At 38.0% G+C, this 24,091-nt stretch overlaps 1 protein-coding gene across 2 annotated transcripts in view; it reads left to right on the top strand.

The window, feature by feature from the left end:
* The window catches only part of SUCO (SUN domain containing ossification factor), a 71,802-nt gene that overhangs the window by 23,491 nt on the left and 24,220 nt on the right, over positions 1-24,091 (top strand). Inside the window, exons 3-14 of one of the 2 annotated variants that reach the window (XM_054037595.1) lie at positions 1,126-1,236; positions 3,097-3,242; positions 8,062-8,202; positions 8,404-8,554; positions 9,948-10,068; positions 11,676-11,800; positions 12,275-12,342; positions 16,750-16,857; positions 18,759-18,864; positions 21,398-21,418; positions 21,654-21,709; positions 23,799-23,890. In XM_054037595.1, coding sequence (XP_053893570.1) covers positions 1,126-1,236; positions 3,097-3,242; positions 8,062-8,202; positions 8,404-8,554; positions 9,948-10,068; positions 11,676-11,800; positions 12,275-12,342; positions 16,750-16,857; positions 18,759-18,864; positions 21,398-21,418; positions 21,654-21,709; positions 23,799-23,890 — 1,246 coding nt within the window. The remainder of the gene's footprint in view (positions 1-1,125; positions 1,237-3,096; positions 3,243-8,061; positions 8,203-8,403; positions 8,555-9,947; positions 10,069-11,675; positions 11,801-12,274; positions 12,343-16,749; positions 16,858-18,758; positions 18,865-21,397; positions 21,419-21,653; positions 21,710-23,798; positions 23,891-24,091) is intronic. The other variant, XM_054037597.1, reaches the window with a different exon arrangement.

Genomic DNA, 24,091 nt, shown 5'->3' with positions numbered 1-24,091 from the left:
TTCAGGAGTAGGGATCTGAGTGGCTAATACTTGAGAGAGGTCACTTACCTGAAAGTGTGCAAGATTAATTTCATATGCAGATCCATACTTATTTTCCTCCTTTTCTGGAGTCTGTCTTAACCAACTGAGGGTTAGTTAGGAGCTACCGTTCATTATATAGCCTTGCTTCTCCTTGTGTATTCAGACATTTAGCACGTTTAGCCTTCAGAATCACTGATTTTTCAAATAGATCTTATACAATGAGGGGCATGCATTTCCCAAGCTTGTGAATATGTACAGACTATATTTCAAAGAACTGCAACTATAGGTAAACAATTTCTCAGATATGGTTCACTGATCCAGCCAAGAGTGTAACTTCCCACATATAGAGTCTCTAAATTATTTTCTGTATGAGAAGTTGTACCAGTTTAAATCTATCTAGTTGAACTTTCACAAACCCCTAACAGAAACACTTAAGCAGTCTTAACAGTTTCTTAAATCTGTTTATCTTGTGTCAAATTAAGCTAAACAGATTTAGGCCACATTATAGTGGCATGTCTATGGCACCATAGCTGTGCCAGCATAACTCCATAGTGTAAATGTAGCCTACAGCAGCAAATAGGGTTTTTCCATCACTGTAGAAATACCACCTCCTAAGTGACGGTAGCTAGATCAACAGAAGCATTCTTCTGTCATCCTGGCTGCATCTACACCAGGATTAGATTGTCATGCTTACAGTGCTCAGATGTGAATTTTTCACACCCCTGAGTGCTGTAGCTATATCAACCTAAATCTTAAGTGTAGACCAGGCCTTAAGGAAATGTTAAATTGGCTTGTGTTTTTAGTGTAAACCCCTTAATTGAACTAAAATGATTTAAACTGGTGTGACTTTTCTTGTACAGACAAGAATTTAAGAGCATTTAGCTTATATACATTAGCGTGTGAGACATGTCTCTGGATGTTCCATAACTCAGCTTGTTTTCTTTTGTTGGGTCTAGAATTCAGGTCTAGAAAGGTAAAATACTCCAAGGTTTGTCTCAAGACCAATAGTGGGAAAGTGTTTTTAGTAGAATTAAATTGATTAAATTCAAGCATGTTATGAATATTTATTATCCAATTGTTTTTTTTTACTTTATAATGTACCAGGAGGAAACAGGCAGACCCATTGGAACAGAGTCTTTAGAACATGTGGACTCAAATATACACAGTTATCCTGGAGAAACTGATTTACTTGATGACTGCACAAAAGATGACCAGGCAAGCTTTTTTCATTCGTTTGTCATTTGGTGCATTTTTCAAACATTTTATGGGTTTGAGCTTTTCCTTTGTATGTAGAGGTTTTATAACTATTTATATTGTATTTTACTTGCATGGAGATATTGGGCACAGAGCTACTGGAGGTGTCATTTTTCAGATGGGAGAAAAAAACAAGGACCAACACATTTTATTAAAGTCCAGCATGTATAATTTTTAACAGTGAGGGTAATTGACTGTTACACAACTTACCAAGGATGTAGTGGATTCTCCATCACTAGAAGCTTTTAAATCAAGATTGGATGTCTTTCTAAAAGATGCTCCAGCACATAACTACTTGTTTGGCTAGAAACAGGAGTCACTTGGTGATATTCTATTGCCTGTGTTATGTAGCAACTCAGACTAGATGATTGTGCTGGTCCCTTCTGGCCTTGAAATCTATGAATCTGTAGTACTTTCTGCCTACCTAAATTCCCTCTGCACTTTCAATTAGATGCAGTATTCTTCATTTTCTAAACAGCTTTTACATTCCATCTTTCAGGTGGCTGCATTTCAGCAGAGAGTGCAGGATTGTGTGTAATAAAGTACTTTGAAAACTTTGTATAAAAATTACAGTTTAGAGAGAAGTTATTTGATTTCTGTTGAACCATGCCTCGTACTTTCTAAGGGTCAAAAGACAAAGTATACTAAAATATTTAACTCTGAATTCCAGGTTATAGATATAATTCCATCATCAATCCTTCCCAGCCTCTTTGTGTTTAGAGTAATGACTCAAGCTAATCCAATTGATGAGTAGGGGCGCTTGGTTAAGAGTACTATCTATTTCTTGAAGGAAATACTGTGGTGTGTTTTGCACTTACCACATGCACACCTACAAATGTATTTTACAGTTTTGCATGGTGTAGTCAATGTGATCGGGTAGCTAAAGGACTAGGAGTTAAAACCAATGGAAAGCTATTTATTTGAACCTCATTTTGTTTGTTTTCCTGTATGAAAAATACGGCTAAAATACTTGCATCTCAACTAGGATGTTGTCAAGGTTAATGTCTGTAATATGTGTTGAAACCTTGGGATGAAAGCTTTAGGTAGTATAAATTATTTTTGCACTTAATGTGAGACCTCAAACATATTCCTGTTCCAATATAATTAAATTCAATTGCTTAAACATTTATTTATTTTGTAATGGCATTATTGGTGTAAACAAAGTGGTATAAATTCTTGTTTTGGTGAAATGTATTAAATTTTTTAGAAATATAGCATTATTAGGAAAAATTTCCTAATTGTATTTTTGGGTATAAAACAAAAATTGCAAATATGTCCCAAAGTAGCATTTAGTATCATGTATGTTGCTTATGAATGAAAGCATGCAATGTTCCTTTATGGCAGGGGTTGGCAACCTTTCAGAAGTGGTGTACCGAGTCTTCATTTATTCACTCTAATTTAAGGTTTTGCGTGCCAGTAATACATTTTAACATTTTTAGAAGGTCTCTTACTGTAAGTCTATAATATATAACTAAATGAATGTTATATGTAAAGTAAATAAGGTTTTAAAAATGTTTAAGAAGCTTCATTTAAAATTAAATTAAAATGCAGAGCCCCCCGACAGGTGGCCAGGACCCGGGCAGTGTGAGTGCCACTGAAAATCAGCTTGTGTGCCGCCTTTGGCATGTGTGCCATAGGTTACCTACCCCTGCTTTATGGTGTCAGATTTTCACGTTTGTGTGTGTGTATGTGTATATTTTGGTTTTTGAAGAGATCAGTAATTCAGATGTCTGTTTTATGTAAATACAGGAGAAATGTAAATTACATCTCACTTATCAGAAGTCATTCAAATTTTGCACTGATTTCTAATATTTTAAACAGACTACAGAAATGGGTGAATTAAGTCTGCCTCAGGTTGAGACACTACCTTCAGTAGACTTAAATGAAGCTTCTTCTAGCATAGCTGCAAGCATTGAAAACATTTCCAGTTCATCTACCTCAGAGATCTCTCCAGTCTCGCAGCCTGAGTAAGCTTTTTATTTTGTTACCATTTTGGTCTTTATTGCAAATAAGTAGTATTTCCCCAAATAGGTGGCCCTTCTAAATTGTTAGGCATGAGGAATTGGTTGTAATACTGTGTAGGTGTTGGGATTTTGCTTGCCAAGAGTACCATAGCATTCTCACAGCTATATATTTTTGTTAGAGAATGCCACCTGAAAGTATTTAATCAGTTCTTCAGAATCTCCATGGCAACAGCTTTCTCATTGATTTACAGTGGGGGAAACTATTGTTGCTACTATGCAAACTTTAGCCTGCCACACTCTTATTAGTTTTGCTACATATTGATTTATGATAGCAAGGCTACTCCAATGTACTGTACCACTTCTGCAGTGCATCTTTCCTGCATTGTTTGCCTGAAGTGTCAATGTTGATTATCAACCGAGTGATATATACTGAGAACTGAAATATTTTTTTCCTTTCACAGTAGTAAGCTTCCTAACTGTATTCTATATACATTGCATAGTATATCTGAAAAATACATGTCTTTATCTGTTCCCTGTTAAAGGCCACTAGCCCTCACAAATAGGCTTTCATGTCTTTGCCAGAACTGTTTCACTGCTGGGCTATGCTTTGTCCTTTAAGGAGATAAGCCTCTAAGAATTCTGTTATTCCCAGCAGCAGCAACAGGGCTGTCCTAAACTCTCTGCTCTGACAGCAGGAGACTTCCCCCCCGCCCCCCTTTAAATGGGGTCTCAAAACATCTTAATTTAAAAGAATTCAGCAGTGCCTGTACTGCTTCTGAGGCTCCCAGTGGATCATAGTCTAGGTTATCAGTGGCTGGGTGGCTCTGAAGCAGTCTCTTCAAAGGGCACCTCTGGAACACAAAGGCATCACTCTGCTGCCCCCTCTATGATGACACAACATGCAGGAAAATAACAAGAAAAAGTTGAAGGTAACTGTAGAATTCAAGTTGCGTAAAATTACAGAGCACCAACCCCTAGCATAAGAATTTAGACTTCTCCTGCAAAGTTCCCCTCAGACACATCAGGATCTTAAAACAATGCTCAGCTAATCATTTTGCTGGAAAATCTCTGCTGCAGTACTTAGGCAGAACAGAACCAGTTAAGCCTGACTTACTATCATTAAATTGACAGATTAAAGGAAAATCAGAATAAATTGGACTCATTAAATGTAGCCAGTGAAAAAAAATTATTTAAAATCTGAGGATACATCTGCACTGCAATAAAAAGCCCCAGCACTGAGTCTGAGTCTGTGTCAATTGATTCGGGCTGTGGGGCTACAAATGGCAGTGTAGCCACTGGAGCTCAGGCTGGAACTCGGGCTCCAACATCCACCCCCCTCATGGGGTTTCAGAGCGTATGCTCTATCCTAAACACAAATGCCTCCATTACAGTTTTTGTCCCCTAATTGGCCTATTTATTCTGATGCATTCATGGATATTCTTCTATGCCAGTGATGTTCGAGACTCATGATAAAAATCACAAGAGCTGGCAGCACTCTTAGTGGGCTTCTTAAACCCTTAGTTCATGGAGCCATATAACTTCATGAGACTTTCATCTTCCATTAAAAAAGTTTCTAGCCCTCATGACTGGGGAAAAGCTGGAAAAAGTGAGCCCTAAAGGCTGAAACGAGAAGGCAAATTTAAAACAAATGTTTTTTAAAATCTTCTCATTTTTCGGGCTAGTCAATGATAGTGTGGGGCCTGATTCATGATTTTCAAATGGTTTGGATTGGCTTCCCTGAATAAATAAGGGAAGAAGGAACAGGGTGACCAGAGAAGGTGAATGTTTCTTTAGACTTAAAAACCTTTTTAATCAAAAGAAAAATATTTATACCTATTTTAATTTCTTTCTATATGGACACTTATTTAAAGTGGCAATGACTTTTAGCAAGCGTGTTCAATCATAGACAACATATGGAAGTTTAGCAAACACTTTTATAGTCCAAGATGTTAAAGAAAAAGTTGTATAGCTATCTTATTTTGCTGTTGTGAGCTTTGAGTTATGAACTGCCTGTTTAGCTGCCTTTTCTGTTAGTATGAGACATTAGAACTACCACAAACATACATTAATCATTCCATCTAAACTCCTGTTTTTACTCTATAATAACTTAAAAGTTGTTCCTTTTGGACATGAAACTGCTCATGATTCACTTCTGCCAAAAGACTAATATTTTTGGAAACCTTTCAGAAAAAATCAGTTGCCATCTGAGTAAGATGAGAGATTTTATGGTTATATAAACTTTCTTTATTTTCTGACTTGCATTTCAGTTAGTACTCAATGTGAACAAATGATGTGCACATGTTTTGTAGTAATTTTTTTTAACAATTTACATTTGTAAATGACTAAAGAGGACAAAATACATGTGCTTAGTGTTCGTGCTACTCTTTCATATATGTAAACTACACATGTATATCTTCAGTGGAAAAAAAATCTCATTTGTGGCTAATAAAGTTAAGGTATACCCTAAGATTTTTTCAGTTAATATTTGCACCATATTTTATTGAATTACTGATTATTCATATTCACATTGTTTCTGTTCATCTTCAGTCTTGTAGGGTCAAGAATGTGCAGAACAATTTAATATTAATACGTTCAAGTTAGGTTTTACACCTTGGCATCTGAATTTGAGGTTTAATGCAAAGGTGTGATTCACCTGGCTCTGCCACAGAAAGGGATTTAAAGGAAATAGCTATTAATATAATGGACTGAATAACTTGTAATTATAACCACTTGTTTTAAGGATTAATATTTAACACAAATCTTAAATGAACCTGTCTGGTAAAATCAGTCTCTTAAACAAGATAATTAGTAGTCTCCTTTTGTACTCGCAGGGATAGACAGATCTCTTTGCTGCATGGCCAAAAATAAGTTTTTGAATGTCCGGGTTTTTTCTCCCATTTAGCATTTTCATTTGAAAGGTGCCAAAACTAGTTCCTTAATTTTTTTTTTTTTTTTTCCCTATTACTGCTTCCGTTGGAGTAGCACCAGGTGGCAAACTGAAAGACTCAGCCTGTCGGTTGCTAACCTGCTGTTATGCTTTGGAGGAGAGAGGGGAGGGGAGGAGACAGCATTTTGCAGCCCAGTGTCAGAATATTAGTGAGACAAGGTTGTATTGCCCCAGGTGAAGATTGCTAGTGCTGAGATATGAAAGGCCGAGCAAAGGCTTTTCTTAGTTCTGATTTATCACCCTTATAGATAATGTTCCCTCTAATTTTTCCCATCCATTGTGGAATGAATTTTATGTGCACCAATAGGGAGGTGATGTGTGTAAGGAGTGGGGCCGAGGGGTTCGCTGTGTGAGGGGGAGGGAGGGGAGAGGGCTCAGGGCTGGGACAGAGGGTTGTGGTAAAGGGGGGGGAGGGCTCTGGGGTGGGGCTGGGGATGAGGCGTTTCGGGTGCAGGCTGCCTTGGGTTTGCGGCAGGGAGAGAGGACTCCCCCCAGCCATCTCTCTCCACAACAGCACCTTGGCTGGGGGAGAGGCATCTTGCCCTGCAGCCATCTTCCAGGCCCGCCTATGGCTATGCCAGAGTGCAGTGTGCACACCTGCACGGCTCTGCTAATTTTGTGTGCGGACCTTGGTTGTCTCCTGCATGGCAATGCAGGCATACACCTTAGCGGGAATATAGCTTATAGACCACTGGTTCTCAAACTATTGTACTGGTGACCCCTTTCACACAGCAAGCCTCTGGGTGCAACCCCCGTATAAATTAAAAACACTTGTTTATATATTTAACACCATTATAAATGCTGGAGGAAAAGCGGGGTTTGGGGTGGAGGCTGTCAGCTTTTGACCTCCATGTAATAAACTTGCGACCCCCAGTTTGAGAACCCCTGTGTTAGACCATTGTGTACTCTTACCCTGTATGAATGCAGGCAGAAAAGGAACAAATCAAAAATTCATTTGTTCCATCTTCTCTCTCCATTTTTTTTCTGCTTCATCTCTGATGAAAGGCAGCTATGGCCTTTTGTTGCTTTAGGATCTATGTGACCCAGCAAGTTCAAGTTTTCTTCCTGAAGACTGAAATGAAATAGTCAAGACACAAGGACAGATTCTGTAGCCCAGTTGTGGCCCCTTTACACAGGGGCACAAAGGGGCTGTAATGCAGCATCATTTGGTCAGTAGAGAATTCCCGTGGTATAGGAGAATGGCCTGTTAGCACACATGTGCTGCTGCCAGGCCCTGTGTCTTTTCATGCCACCCCTCCTGGCGTAAGAGGCATGACAGTGCTCTGTTCAGCTGTACATATCCTCCTCTGATGTATGGTCTATGAATAATCCTACACCAGTGGTGAAACTTACAGACAGGCAGGCAGCTCTAAGTTGTGTTGGTTAAGGCTCACCCTGAGAATCTCACAAATGAGCTGGTTACAGCTTCCTTTCCCGCAGCCCAAGCAAAGCAAAGTTTGGACAGAAGAGCCAATTTCCCCCTTTATTTTGTAATTGTAATGGAAAACTCGCTATAGCAAGAGTGATGAGATGTCTTAATGGAGACTTTTGAGAGCTGGCGACTGGGCCTTCTATAAGACCAGTGTTGTGTGCTGCTACTTATACCATGGCAAATGGAATAGATGGGAAATATGTCACTATTTTGGAAGTGTTTTCTCATATCGCTCACATCAAGGATGATCTATTTTCTATCTATTCCATTACATTACATATTTCTCTTCATCCACGTACAAGATCTAGGACTGACATTTCCATGTATTATATATGTATTCTCTCTTTTTCTCTATCAAAATAGCTTAATTAACTTACCTCTTTGATTAGCAGGGTACTTCTAATACCAGAAGGGTAAAAAGCATGTTATTTCTTTCCCTTCAGTGCAATAGAAAATTCCCGTGCTGATATCCCTGTAGTCAGCTCTAGTGAAGCTGAGCAGTCAGAACCTGACTGTGATATTGGTGGGGCACTTGAGGCTGACCCTCAGAGTGAGCCTTCCTCTTTTGTCAGTCCACCAGAGAGGTGAGTGTTGTGAGCCTAAAATAACTTCAATGTGTTTTGCTATGCTGGCTTTGCAACATGGTCATTCACCTGCTCTGCTTGCTTCTGTATCCGTTGTTCGTGTACAAGTTCATATGTAGTATATTAAATGTAGTTATATGAAGATTATAAAACTGCTTAATGTGTTTGTTATAGCTTCTAATATTCTTGTGTCTTTTTCAGCCTTGTGGGTCAGCATATAGAGAACATCTCTTCTTCACATGGCAAGGGAAAGATGACTAAATCTGACTTTGAGTCAAAGGTTGCATCAACTGAAAATGGGCCAGAGAAGGCGAAATCTTCTTTGAATGCTTCAGATAACTTGAAAAGGGAGGTATGTAATATAACTTGAAATATTCTGCCAGGACACACACAATTAAGGAACTATCCAGGAGTTGTGTTTAAATTGCAAAATTATCTTTTTGCCTTTTCCTCTGCTTTGATGTGTATATTGCCTCAAAGATTTCTTCAAAAACTCATTTCCCCTCTTGCTTTTTTCAGTTTTAAGTATCAGGTTTTCATTTCCCTCTTTGCTTTAAGAATGAGTATTCCCTTCATTTGGGGGATTGAGCTGTAGTTCAGATTACTTCCTTGTGTGATGTGATTTCACTAGTTAGGTCATTGAATGAGCTTGCCAAGATCCTTCATCACAGAGGGGTCATACAACCCTCAGCTGCTAGTCCTGGCTGGGCTGGGGAGGACAGGACTTCCTTTTGCTCTGCATGGCATCTGGGGATGGGTCAGACCTACCTCCAGATTTCTCTCCCAGCTGTAGGCAAAGCCTCCCCATTTCCCCCCCCCCCCCCCACACACACACACTTCCTGCATGCATGGCTCCTAAGCTGCAGGAGGAGGGATCACTGTACAGGATGCTGCTCCCCCATCCACCCAACCCCTGTGCATCCAGATCCCCTCATACCCAGATCCTCCCGCTGAGCCTCATTTCACCCCCCCCCCCGCTGAGCCCCACTCCCCCTGCACCTGGAACACCACAGTGAGGCACCCGGATCCCCACCCTACTGAGCCCCAACCAGCTGCACCTGGTTCCTCAACCCACTGAGCCCCCCCCTCCGCATCTGGACCCCCCCCGAGCGTCCCATATCCAGACACCCCTGCCACGCTCTATCCCACCCCCTCACTGAGCCCCAGCCACCTTCACCTGGATTGCCCTGCAGAGTCCCATTACTGTTGCACCAGAACCTCCCCACAAGCCTCTGTGCATCCAGATCCCCTCTTCACCCGGATCCCCCACTGAGCCGCTGGCATCCAGATTGCCCCACACAGAACCCTCTCAACCTGCACCTGGAGCCCCCCACACTAAGCCCTTCCACACTTGGATCCTGCCTTGTTGAGCCTGCCTGCCCACACCTAGTACACCTGGCATGCAGAATTTTAAAATACTGTGTGCAGAATTTTTAATTGTTTGGCGCAGAATGCCCTCAGAAGTAAATATGGCCGTTCTTATGCTCTTAAAGAGCTCCTCTTCCCAGACCTGCAGAGAAGCCCTTTGTAAGCTCAAAAGCTCTTATCAACAGAAATTGGTCCAATAAAAAATATTAACTCATCCACCTTGCCCATTTAATATTATGTTGATTTGGAATCTGTTTGGTTTTTAAAAAGCACTGTAGTTCTTCATTGTATTTTCTTGATTTAATGTTGGCTGTCTTAAAAACCTGAATCCTGTATATTGCTTGATATTTTTTTTTTTTTTTTTTTTTTTTTTGCAGAAGGACTATAAAAAAGCAGGAGAAATTGACCCTACATCAGTAATAACCCCAAAGGACCCAGGAGACATTCCAACATTTGATGAGTGGAAGAAGAAGGTTATGGAAGTAGAAAAAGAAAAAAGTAATTTCCATGATTAATTCCTTCGGTGTAAATATGAGCCACTTCTATATTTTAGTGTTTCCTCTTTTATTAACTTTGTCTAAAATTTAAATATAATGTAAATAGTAAAAGTAAATGCATTAGGATACAGCCCAAAAGTCCACTTCTGTACTAAAAATATATAATACAGAAATACAACTGACTTCCTTGTGTGGGTGTCTGTCAAAATATTATCCCCATAGAACATGGCAAGGCATTGGCATTTGACAGTATTTCATAAACATCAAAATAGCAAGAATTTCAACTTTAATTAAAGCAGCTGGGACTTGTGTGCAGTTATTTCATTGCAAACTGTTAGGCAGACTTCCATTTTGCAGAAGAAACACTGATTCTGAAGCAGCTATCCTGCCCAAGTATCTTCTTAACTGGATATAGAAATGTCAGACTTTAAAGATCGTAATCTCGCAGTCCTATAGAGCTGGGAAAGGGAACATTTTCCCATCTTCCCATTGAACCTGGTTCTTATTTCTAGCCTAGAAATGTCCTACAATGACTGTATTTTAAAGTCATGGCATATATAGTAAACCTAAACAAATTAATATTTAAAGGCTTTTATGGATTTCCCTAAGATCTGTGCAATTCTCACGCAATAATTAAGAAACTTGACATTAGGTGGAGGGCTACAAAAAATAGTCCTAGTGACATTTTTAAAAACCTCAAGTGTTTGTATTATTGAACTTTGGTAAAAGAGATGGCATATAGAGAAACATGATGGCAAAGTTTTATCAACACTCATTTAGGATGCCTTGCATACTTTCCTTTGGCTTTGTCATCTGTGTAGAAGGAAGTTTCTGAATGAATGCTGCTAAAACATGTCTATCACACCATTACGTAGCTGTGTGTGTAAATGTCCAAAACGTTTTGAAGTGTGTGGCCATTACCTCTATTCAGATACCTACTTTATCTGTCTTGGTTTTTATAATTAAAAATTTACTACAAATTACATAAAGAAAAAATTGTTTGAGGCCTAATTCCACAAAAGTCAGGGAATTCTGCGTAATGGTAATCACTGGTGCCTAAGCCTTGCCATACATGCTTCACATCATTCATTTAGACAACTGTCTAGTGGTCAAGAACACAAGGTACATATTACATTGTGTCTTATTTATAGAGCACCAGTCACTGAAATATCTATTTGAAGTATTGTGCTCTTTTCTGATAGAAAAGTGAGAACTAATTAATTGCCAATTTCTTTTTTGGGAGTTTGTCAACAATTTAACACTTTAAAAAAACATGCCCAAATTCTGGGTGCAGGATATTGTTTCATATAGATGAAAGCTTCCCTGCATTGGCAAATTGAAGTGCTAACATGGGAACAAGATAAATTATTAAATTAACTATTAAGGTCCACATAAAAAATGAAAGAGGAACCTTAAAAGCAGCTCTATGGAAAGAGCATTATTTTTACAGTCTTATCACATACAGTGAATTAATTTGTACGCTTATGTTGAAGCTTGCAGCTTTGTTACCCAAATGTTGAATAAAAATACTTTCTTCCAATCTGAAAAGATTGGGCCCATACATGTCTTTTGTTACCTTGTTAACAATAAAATGTATCTTGTCTGCAGGTCAATCGATGCACCCATCCTCTAATGGAGGACAGCATGCCACAAAAAAGGTTCAGAAAAACAGAAATAACTATGCCTCGGTAGAGTGTGGTGCCAAAATACTGGCTGCTAATCCAGAAGCAAAGGTAATTTTATTTACTAATTTGGGGTTATGAATGTGTATGTGTGCATATTTTAAATGTGATCTTGTACTGTTCTAACCACACTTACCTTAAAACAAAACATTGGTTTTCTAAAGCAGTGTTTTCTAACCTTTTTTCAGTAGTTCTTTTTTTGGCTTTTGAAATACTGGAATTCTGTGAAAACATCTACCTAGCATAGGAATCTATGGAAGCTAGTTATGTTGTGTGGTGTAAAATCTTGCCAGCTTATTTAATAAGCGACTAATTCTCTGGAGGTATATGTGGTCTGAGATGTATTATCTTCTGCATGCTGTCCTGTTTAATCAGTTCCATAACTTGGTATTTGACTCCTAGAATTATATGTGCATTCTAAATGCAGAAGTATGGATTGAAAGGTCATTTGTGTTAAAAGAAATAAATGTTGCTTTATTTTAATTCTTTACCTGTCATAACTTAAGAATTTTATTATCCATTTAGAGCACATCAGCAATTCTGATAGAAAACATGGACCTCTATATGCTAAATCCATGCAGTACTAAAATCTGGTAAGTTATGTAGCACTGTGCATAGGATTTTTTGGTTTGCCATCCTGCTGGGAATATGTGCAAACTGGTCCATTTACTTAAGATCAGAATCTGCCTGCCTTAAGTGACACTAAACTATTCAGAGTGGGGTACAGAGGGAAACTACTCAAGAGTTTAGAAGAAGGTGGACCTTCATTTCCTCCACTGCAGAGAAAATCCAATTTGGTGGTAGTACTACTTTCTCTAGGGTGTTGAGATATGGCGATAGAGGAATGGCTTCACCTAAGTTTTGAGTTTTGTGCTTGGTCTCTGTAGTTTAGTTGCTCCCATGGCATCTGAAACAAGGAGGTTGCTCTGCAGACTAAACCAAGAAGAGCAGCATAGGGAGAAGAGAAAAGAAAACACAGAAGGCAAAGAAAACAGTACCGTGGGGGTTTTTTGGGAGTCAAGTCTCTCTTCTAAAGTTCCTATATTCTTTTCCTTTCTCCCCTGCTTCAGCCTAACCCTTCTTATACCATGCCCACTATTGTCATAGGAGCCCTCTCAATTATCAGTTCTTTTGTAATCAGCAAGCTTAGCCTCAGAGTCCAAGAGCTGGTGCCACTTAGCTCAAGATCAAGCTTGTGCAACCAATCTTCTCCATAATTCTGAATCTTCTCCACATATGAACTAGCAGAACATTTAAATGCCATGTTTTTAACAGCGCCGATGTTTTTCATGACACACTATTAGATTTCACAGAAAAAAGCTAAATTATGATCTTAGGGGAAAAAAAAAAAACTGTACATCCATTTTACCTTTGTAAAGACTTAAGTGAGACTTCCACAACTGTATAGTTGCTTTTGAAGATGTTTAAAACACTGGTTTGGATTATATTTGCTTTTTCCAGGTTTGTGGTGATTTGTTTGGTCTGTATGTAGGATGGATTACCCTAGGTATGTCAGATGTTGAGCATATGGCATTTATCAGTATACTGTTGAATATATGCTGTAAATCTGTTCCATTTGCATAAAAATTGAAAGTCTGCTTTTAATTCAAATTGTGCTTTGTACAGTATTAAATGTACCTCGGAATTATAATTTTGTGAGTAAACTGATGAATATTGTAGCACAGTGAGTCACTGTGCTGAAAATCTGAGTTTAGACTTTAACTTTCCTGGGCTGGGAGCACCATGGAAACAAATGTATTCAAATCCTGGAGAGAGACTAGGACAGCTATTTCAATTCATTGTTGTGCCATATCTTCTCTGATTAAATCAGTTAGCATATTAAGTCCTTTTCAAATACAGGATAGTTAAGATGAGGCATACTGAAGAAATGAATAAAGGGAAATGTTTAACCTGGAATGAGGCCTGAGAGTGGCTAATTGACGGAGTCCTTAGTAGTCAAGTTGAATATTCATAATAAATGTCATCTGAAGAACTTGCATTATTTACACAGTGCTTGTCACTTGACAGGTGATGTGGGCTCTTCTTTGCTAATCCTTTGTGCTCTGAAATTTTCCTATGCATCTTCAGTTGGTGACAGTGCTCTTGTTTAAGAGTATTATTACTAAGTAATGATTAGCAGTCTGCACAAGCCTGCTTCTCCTCTAAACGGATAGCATATGTAAAAATACTCAGGTATCTGGTTAGAATCCTAGAAATATAGAACTGGAAGGGCCCTCAGTAGGTCATCTAGTCCAGTATCCTGCACAGAGGCAGGACTAAGTATTATCTTGTCCCATCCCTGACAGGTTTTTATCTAACCTATTCTTAAAAACCTCCAGTGGTGGCGATTCCACAATCTCCATAGGTAATTTGTTCTAGTGTTTAACTACCCTTACAGTTAGGAAGCTTCCTAATGTCTAACCTGGCTGCAGTTTAATTATTGCAATCCATTACTCCTTGTCCTATCCTCAGTGGATAAGGAGAATAATTGATCACCCTCCTCTTTATAGCAATTTTTTACATGCTTGAAGACTCTTATCATGTCCCTCTTCAGGCTTCTCTTCTCCAGACTAAACAAACGCAATTTACACTCTTTCCATGTAGGTCAGATTTTCTAGACCTTTAATCATTTTTGTTGTTGTCCTCTAGACGTTCTGCAGTTTGTCCACATTTCCCAAAATGTGATGCCTTGAATTGGAAACAGAATTCCAATTGAGGCCTTTTCAGTGCTGAGTAGAGTGGAAGAATTCTTTATGATATCTTGCTTACAATATTGCTAATACATCCCAGAATGATGTTGGCTTTTTTCCACAGTATTATGTTGTTGACCCGTATTTAGTTTGTGATCCACTGTAATCCCCAGATCCTTTTCTGCAGAACTTCCTAGGCTGTCATATGCCATTTGTGCAATTGATTATTCCTTCCAAAGTTAGTGCTTTGCATTTGTCCTTGTTGAATTTCATCCTGTTTATTTCAGACCATTTGTCCAGTTTGTCAAGATCATTTTGAATTCTAAGATGCTTGCAATCCCTCCCAACTTGGTATCATCTGCAGACTTTAAGCGTGTTCTCTATGCCATTGTCCAAACCATTTATGAAGATATTGAATAGAATAGGACACAGGACAGATCCCTGCAGGATTCCATTCAGTATGCCCTTTCAGTTTAACTGTGAACCATTGATAATTACTCTGAGTATGGTTTTCCAACCAGTTGTGCACCCAATCTTATAATAGATTCATCTAGGCTATATTTCCTCAGTTTGCTTATGAGAAGGTCATGTGAGACCATATAAAAAGCCTTTCTGATGTCAAGATATCATATCTACTGCTTGCCCCCTATCTGCAAGGCTTGTTACCCTGTCAAAGAAGGATATTAGATTGGTTTGACATGATTTGTTCTTGACAAATCTAGGTTGACTGTTATTTGTCACCTTATGGTCTAGGTGCTTACAAACTGATTGTTTGCTCCATTATCTTTCCAGGTACTGAAGTTAAGCTAACTGTTTATAATTCCCTCGGTTGTCCTTATTCTCCTGGGGCTTGTTTACATATATAGCGCTGCAGCAGCACCACTGTAGTGCTTTAGTGAAGACACTACTATGCCAATGGGAGAGCTTTTTTTATTGACATAGTTAATGCACTTCTGTGAGATGCATGGGTAGAGCTCTCCCCTTGACAGTGCTGTCTACACTGGGGGTTAGGTCAGTATAACTATATCGCTCAAACCCACTCCTCAGTGACGTAGTTATGCCAACATAAGATTGTAGTATAGACCTAGTAGACAGCAGTATTGTGGAGTAATTGCAGGTTCCACCGTTTCCTGCATGCTATCTCAACTTTATACACTACATACTCCAGGCTGCATGAACAACTGGAGAAGTTAATATAAAACTTTTTAAATTTCCTGCATGCATTGCATGGAAAGGGGGAGAGGCAATGATTGGGAGTGCTGCTCTGTTTTCCTTCGTGATCTTTAGAAATTTGGAGCCTTCTTCAGAAGGACTAAAGAAAAGGTGTTAGGCACTCCTATGCCAATGTGAGACTATAAACTCCAGACAACTTTATGTAGGTTCCCTCTTGAATTCCATCCTTCCTCCTCACTTTTAAACTAGTCATTTAACTCACCACCTTTTTTCTTTTTATTTAATAAATGGTGTGAATTTTTGTTTAATTCTCAAATTTGTACATAGGGTGGGCACAAGTCCTTAAAGCAATACATTTTCCAAACTACTAAATCCACAAATTGTCCAAAACCACCCTCTAAGTACTTAAGGTATGTCTACCCTACAGCAGCACAGCTACAGTGCTGCAGCTGTGCTGTTGTAGCACTGAAGTGTGTAGACACTTTCTGTCAATGTAGAAAGCATTTGTCCATCTGTGCAGGTAATCCATCTCTCCAAGAGTTGGTAGCTAGGTCAACGGAAGAATTCTTCTGTTGACTTAGCTACTTCTACAGTGGGGGTTTAATAATTAATAATTTCTGTTAATAAAGAGCAAGCCAGAATAGAATGTAGTTTGCTCTTCTGGAGTTGGAGTTGTATTGGCTTTGCAATATTATCAGGAATAAAGAGTAGTAGGTACTTACTGAAATAAGTGGATATGACCCTGAATACTCAAAGGGGGCAGATGATGATCTGTGGGATAAAGATGTCACTTTTCTGAGTAGAGCTTAATTTGAAAGAAACAAGAGTTGCATTCTTTTACTTTGAGAAAATGGGTGTTTTGAGCTAACATTTTATTCCATTTCCCGTGCATAGAATTTAAAAGCAAAATAATTTGCAACCCACCCACACACCACAGGAGCAGTTTCTTTGACAAATTTTCTAAAGGTATCGGTGAGTGGTGCCTCTGTATTGTTGTACAGCTATCTTGTGGCACATTTCCATTGTGAATGAAAGGTTTAGTAGCACTAATGGTTTTGAATTGTGTAATGAAATTGTGTGTTTGCTGGAGGTCACTTATTTCCAATCTTTTTTTTTTGTTTTGTTTTTGTCGTAAAGGTTTGTTATTGAGCTCTGTGAACCAATTCAAGTAAAGCAGCTTGACATTGCAAATCATGAATTATTTTCATCTACTCCTAAAGACTTCCTGGTGTCCATTAGCGACAGGTATGTCATATAATCAGAATTTAAATTTGTGATCATTTGCATTCAGAAAGCTTAACATAAAGCAAGAATAATACTCAACAATTGCAATGATTTCCTAATGAATAGAATTTGAATACCAAATACTACTGTGTGGCTCATTCCTTTGCTTAATGTAAATGTTGTGAAATAACATGGAAGATGAACTGTGCATGTGTAATAGGTATTTTTCAAAATAGGTAGGTATGTCAGCCATTTAGCTTTCACCCAAAAAGCAAAATAATTTAATCTACACTATTACCTTGATGTCCTGTGGTACTTTCTAGATCAGTCTTTGATTTGCCTCCTTAAAAATGGCAGGGGAAAGGATCATTGATCTTTTAATTTTATTTCCTCCCTAGATGAGGTTTGTATCCCAGAAGTAATTTTTTACCATAGAAGTAAAAAACACTAAATTGTTAAAGAATTTACTTGCAAATCAGGTATCTAATATATTGGCATTTATTGTATCTTTAATTTGTAGTTAAATTTGTAGTTTAAATTTTTAACTCCTTGATTGATTGTCATCCTTAATTGTGGAAAGCAAGTAACATATTTTAAGAGATCCCACATCTTTACCTTCCAGTGGTATAGAACCAGTTGCCCGCATCCTAAACTCCCAACCAATGTTATCATTAGAGTAAAATATTAACTCTTTAGTAGATCCCATATCCCTTTTTTTAATTTTTAGATTGTGTGTGTGTGTGTGTGTGTGTGTAATATAAACACATACACTGGGCAGAAAGCTGAAGTTCCACTGCATGGGGATGAAGCCTGAGCCCTGCCAACCGGCGTTGAAGCTCAAGCCTGAGCAATATAATTTCATGGGGACCGCTGTGGCATGAGACCCCAGGCAATTGCCCTACTTTCTACCCCCTAACGCTACCCTGGCTTTTATATGTAGAAAACCAGTTATTGCGGCATAAGTGTGCTGTGGAGTTTTTATAGCATATTGGGGGGTGGGGGGCCGCGGGCGTACAGGGGCTCAGAAAGAAAAAGGTTGAGAACCCTTGGCATAGGGGATCTATTGATCACTCCTTCCCAGTAACTTGTGAAGGACTTTATCTTCTCTTGAGCTTTGATGGCTCAAAAACTATGGGTGCATGGTCATGTTTCAAAATTCCAAACTTTGTATCTGTCATGTTCTCTCTCTCTCTCTCTCTCCCCTAACCTCCAGCTATTTAAATGAGGGCAACACTTATAGCTATATATGCATCTAAAGCAGTCTGTAGTAAAAAGCAGATGCACACACTTTATTGCAATACTAAAGTAGGTATTAACATGTTTGTAAACTATATATTCAGTTAACTTGTTCTTAAGTTAGCAAATCCTTAGCCAAAATCATCCCCGAGCATGAAAAAAACTTTGCTATAGACTGTAGGTATTTTGAAATGCTTGGAATCTCAGTAATTTAGTAACTGAACTGGGATTAATTCTGCCATCATTGAGTATGATACTTTAACAGCAGTGTTTTATCTAATGGCTTAGAGTCTCTTTTGCTAAAAGAACAATAATGTTCTGTTGAATTTGGGACTGGCAAACTTCTTTATTTTGCAACATCCAGACCATTTTTCCTTTTCAAAGCAAATACTTCAATATATTTTGTTTGAATTTAGGAATCAGTGCCCAGCAACACAGGCCTTGTGCATAATCCTTTAATAATTGTATCGACATTATGGAAGCAGGATTGATTTCAGTTTAGAGTTTCCTAGAATGGCTAAACAAGGAATATTGAAGTTATGAAAAAAGAATTGGGAAAAATATTAAAATGAAATACTAAATTTTTTTAAAGAATATTAATTATTCAAAGAATATTAAAATTATGAAAAAATCTTGATAATTCTCTGCTTGTTTTTAAAAAAAGTCAACATTTTGATATTTTCCAGGTACCCAACAAATAAATGGATTAAATTAGGTACTTTTCATGCTAGAGATGAGAGAATTGTCCAAAGCTTTCCTTTGGATGAACAGATGTATGCAAAATACGTTAAGGTAATATTTTTAATGTGCACTGAATGCAACCATTCTCACTTTTAATGTACAAATTTTTTTTTGAAGGATGACTTCCGCATGAGTCACCAATACAATGTTACTTGAGTCTGTTCAAACCTGGGTTGAAAAGTCCTTGCTCAGTTAGCAATCTGAATTTTTGTTTACTGACATACCATGATTGATTCAAATACAAGAGGGTATTAAGGAAAGGTTGATAATTTTAGCATCAATTTTCTCAACTGCAGCTGATTTTGTAAGTTTGTTTGGTTTTGGCTGCCAATGTTTTACTTTGCTTTTTAGGTTTAATGAAGCAAAACGTTCTCAGAACTTTTATTTTCTTTATAAGTACAACACATACCAAAACACATGTGCATATTTCTACAGGTTCATATTACCTGCGGTAGTTTATTCTGTATCTCTACGGTGTAACCTCTACTCTAGCAATTATACACTTCCTCAGTAGTTTTTACTTTATACAGGTCTGTCTCATCTTAGGCGGGGGTTCCGTTCCGCAGTTAGCGCGTAAAGCGAAAACCGTGTATAGCCAAAATCCCATTGAGTTCAATGGTGGGCGAAATCGCCCGCACTACAGTTATAGTATTAAAATTGTTTTCTTTTTTTGTTTTGTTTTTTTGTTTTTGCCGACCTCGTAAAGTTGAAATCGCACATGTTAAATGCGCATAAGATGCGACAGACCTGTATTGCTACACAACTTCAAACAAAAATGATGCACTAAAATCTGAAATTTTAGAACTTCAGTTTTGATATCTAGTATAGTATTCATAGTGGAGTTCTTGAGCTGTAACTGTCACATACGCTAATTCCTTTGAATTATTTAGGCTTACTATTGCTGGAGCCACAATTTAATAATTGATAAATTCACAGAGGCTTGTTTTGCATTGAGAATACTTTATTTAAGATTTCAGAAAAACCTGTGAAATCTAGCCTATTTAGAAATCTTCTCATCATTAATGAAGAGAATGCATTGGTACAATTGCAAGTTGCTTTTGTTCTGAAATGGATACTATTGCTTCCAAATACTTGCTTTTTGATTTTGTTTAGAACAATTTTTTTTCTCTAGTTAACATCTCATCTGAGCATCCAAAACAACATTATTTGATGCATTGACATGCTTAATGTTTGTTTTCACTAATAAAAGTGAGCATATAACACTGTCATAAGTAAACATTAAATCTAAGGCCAGCGTTCTATTTTCATTTGATTGATTAATTGATTTTTTTCTTCATTCCCTAACTGCAATTCAAATATACTTGTACTGCAGTGGTTTCTGGAGTAACACAACTTGAATGGAAACAGTGTGGATTTTGATTTGCTAATCTCCCCGTCCCTCTTTAAAAAAATAATTTGAAGCATACTAGCCTTCATTTAGCATTCTCTCGCTCTCTCTCCTTTTGAACCTGTGTTTAGATTATAGTTGGTTAAAGTTGTAGTGTATCTTTTTAATGTTATCATGGTAATTTATTTTATACCCTTTTTTAAATTCTATCACAATACTATTAAATGTTTTACAAAAATTAAACTTTGGCACCGTCCAAGAAAAAACAATCATTTGAAATCACTGAATTTCTGTAAAGATTGGCTTATACCATAAAATTAAGCAATCTACTTTCCTAATGATGTGGGAGTGATTTAACTTGTAATCTATGATAACTATCCAAATCTTTTACTCTTCAACTGTTAATTGCATAATTACACTCCCAAAAAATCTTGCATGAGGCTGTAAAATGACAAGATAAAGTCTTTTTGCTCTGCCTGCTGGCTGAATTAATAGCCTAATCAGTATAGCCAGAACTGTGACTTTATCTGTTAGTAAAGTACCAAAAGTGTGCTAGATGCTATAGAATTTTAAAAATCTCTTGTATGTAATTTTCTGCCTTAAATATTATGGTCCAAAACCCATGAAATCTTAAGTATTAATTGTTCTTGGAGTGTATTGGCTTTTATAATATCGAATATAGTTTGCTAGCATGTTACAAATATAGTAGTAGCTAAAACTTTCCCATTGGATCTTCAGCTGTTCTATCACCTATCTTCCCCTAGAAATATTTCTGTAAAACAGAATGTTATGTTGAAATTAGAACAGTTACAGTATGTATAAAGTACATACTAAATGTTTCTTCTTAAAGTTCTCATCTTTCAGGAGGCTGTTTAATGCTTCCTCCTCACCCCAACTTAATAATCATCACATTTATTTAGCTTAATTCATTTCAATATTCTATGTCTGGCATATCAAATTTTGTATCATTCTGTAAGAGAAAATTTGGAATCTGGCTATATCTTTCGATTAATAGAAACAAAGATTTCTGTGCATGTTGTTCCTTTCTGTCTGCAAATTGAGGGCTAAAATAAATCTAGGTTTACCTAAAGAAAACGATGTAGTATTGCAGCTTTATCCTTCGCATCTTATTTCTTTGTGCATTTTATAGTACTTATTTTAAAAAAAAATTCTAGTTGCCTGTGGCATGGCCTTTGTACTGACATCTTTTTTTTCTTTTCCTTTCTCTTGCTTCAGATGTTCATCAAGTACATAAAGGTTAGCAACCTCCTTTCTGAATGTTGAATGCATAGGGCTTGGGTATAATCTGTGGCTCGGCATGTTAATGCATGGCAGGAATAAAGCTTTCCAAGAACCTTTCTGTAATGAGCAATCTGCACATCACTTACATAAATCTAACTTGCAGATAGAAAGCTGTATGGATATGTTGAATGGAGGTTTAACTTGATGGTTCTTTGCTGTTCTTCCATTTTGAATACTTCTTATTCTTTAGGTGGAGTTGGTATCACATTTTGGATCAGAACACTTTTGTCCTCTAAGCCTTATAAGGTAATATAGAATGAAACATTTAAGCTGACAGTTTTCTTTAGCTACTTTTGCATCACTGCAATAATATTTTCTAGTGACAACTGGAAAACGCAAGTTTGAGCTTTCAGTAGCTTTATTCTTTTTGAAATTCATTAGTGGAGTGTTTGCTTATAAGATCAACAGGTTACATAAATTAGCTGCTGCATAGTGATGCTGCCAAGTCACTGAAAGCTTTTTTATTTAAAAAAGGTAGCCTTATGGACTAATTCAAGTGTTCCATATTAAGTAGCAGCATGATAGAAGGCAGAGATGTTTGTAGAAGTGGACAAAGGCATTCAAGACTGACCTAATTGGCAGAACAAATGATGGGGCGTGCAATACAATAAAACAAGTGAGTGGATAGCAAGAAGGGGAAGGACTATGAAAGGCCTTAGGAAACATAGGTCTGATCTAGTCTGGCAGTTACTGAGCTTCATCTAGTCCAGTCTCTGACAGTGGCCAGTATTAGGGGCTAGATTCATAAAAGGACTTAAATGCCTAATGGCCACCATGAGTACCTAAATCCCAGAATCAGGCCCTATTAAGATTTGTAAACCCCCGATTCAGCTGCCCCTGTACCTTGTAGGCACCTAAAATTACTTGGTGCCTAAATTTTTGCATTAAAAGTTCCCTAGAAGCCTATGTTTATGCCTCTGATCATTTGCTCTGCAGTCCTACACCAGGCGTACAGACGTCTTAATCCCTAAAACAATGCATGGACCAAGGAAAGATAGGTGTTCCTCCACTTCGCTCACCTGCAGGGCCCAATCTGTTAAGTGTGCTCAGTCCTTGCCTACCAGCTCGGGCCATGTAGGTGAGCTTACACAAAACACCTGAAGCAGCGAGGAGGAGGACCTCCTCAAACTTTTAGTCCAGTAGTTATGGTACTCATTTGGGACGTGGGAGAGCCCTGGTTCAAGTCCCCCTTCTGTCTAAAGGGAAGAAGGGATTTGAACTGGGATCTGCCACCTCTCAGGTGCATGTCCTAATCACTGGGCTGTGGGTTATTCTGATATGGGTCTCCCTCAGTGTCTCCTGTTGAAGCTGTTCCACTATGGATAAATAATTTTAAAAAGTCATTTGAGCAGGGGGACTGGATTTTGGGTCTTCCACTTCTCAGGTGAGTGTTCTAACCACCAGTCTATAGAGTCAGTCCCATGTTTGCAGGTTCTCTCTTGCCCAATGAATTTTTCTTTGTGAATCTAGCCCTAGATAACTCAAAGGTACAAGCAACAGCCCCTCACACTCCCTTAAAGTCTCCTAATCCTTAGGATTTTCATTTTCCCAATCTTTGAACCTGGGACCTCTGGCACTATAAGCCAGAACCATACACCATGGCCTTTGAGTTAGCCTTGAACATGAGGACAAAAAACTAGAAGATAGTGTAGGAAAACAGGGAGCCAGTGGAGGGATTCAAAGATCAAATGACATGGTCACTGTTGAGCAAAGAATGTGGTCTTAGAAACTGCATTTTGAGTGGAAGTGGGGAAGAGGATGGGACTGTGTGCATCAGGGAGGACAGAGGAGGCGCATGCAGTAATCAAGACTAAGACTAAGGATAAGGGTCTGACTGAAAGTTCCCGTTGTATCGATGTGGAAAAGGTATTATTTTTTGGAAATGTTTTGGAGGAGTTAGCGACAGGATTTGGTTCTAAATGCAACTCTTGCAAAGTGCTAACAAATTATTTTTTGGAAGTGAGTTTGTTTCAAAGGATTCAGAGTAACACCCGTGTTAGTCTGTATCCACAAGAAGAACAGGAGTACTTGTGGCACCTTAGAGACTAACAAATTTATTAGAGCATAAACTTTCGTGGACTACAGCCCACTTCTTCCGAAGAAGTGGGCTGTAGTCCACGAAAGCTTATGCTCTAATAAATTTGTTAGTCTCTAAGGTGCCACAAGTACTCCTGTTCTTCTTTTTGTTTCAAAGGAAGGGAGTTTGGTCAGCTTATGGAAGGTGTCAGTTTGCTGACTGGCTAACCGAGGACAAGCATTGCTTATTTAATACATATTTATGGCAGTAAGTACAGCAATTAGATTTTTTCAATCAGTTTTAATTAAATGTTTATAGGGTGTTTGGCACTAGTATGGTTGAAGAATATGAAGAAATTGCTGACTCCCAATACCAATCAGAACGACAAGAGCTGTTTGATGAAGACTATGGTAAGCAAACAGAAGTAACTGATGCTTGTTAGTCATCAAACATACCTTCTGTACTTGGTAATAGCTAGCATTTTCCCCCTGCCTGTGCTGAATGCTTTATTCTGAAGTTAAGGATAAAGATAAACTAAAATAATCCTTAAAGTGGTAAAATCTGCCGGAAATTTAGGAATGTGCTAAAGGTTATAAGCCTATTACAAGAGT

Source organism: Malaclemys terrapin, chromosome 8 (assembly GCF_027887155.1).
Source record: "Malaclemys terrapin pileata isolate rMalTer1 chromosome 8, rMalTer1.hap1, whole genome shotgun sequence".
NCBI lineage: Eukaryota > Metazoa > Chordata > Testudines > Emydidae > Malaclemys > Malaclemys terrapin.
Note: the sequence above shows the minus strand (reverse complement) of the source record. Positions and strands in the feature narration are given on the sequence as shown.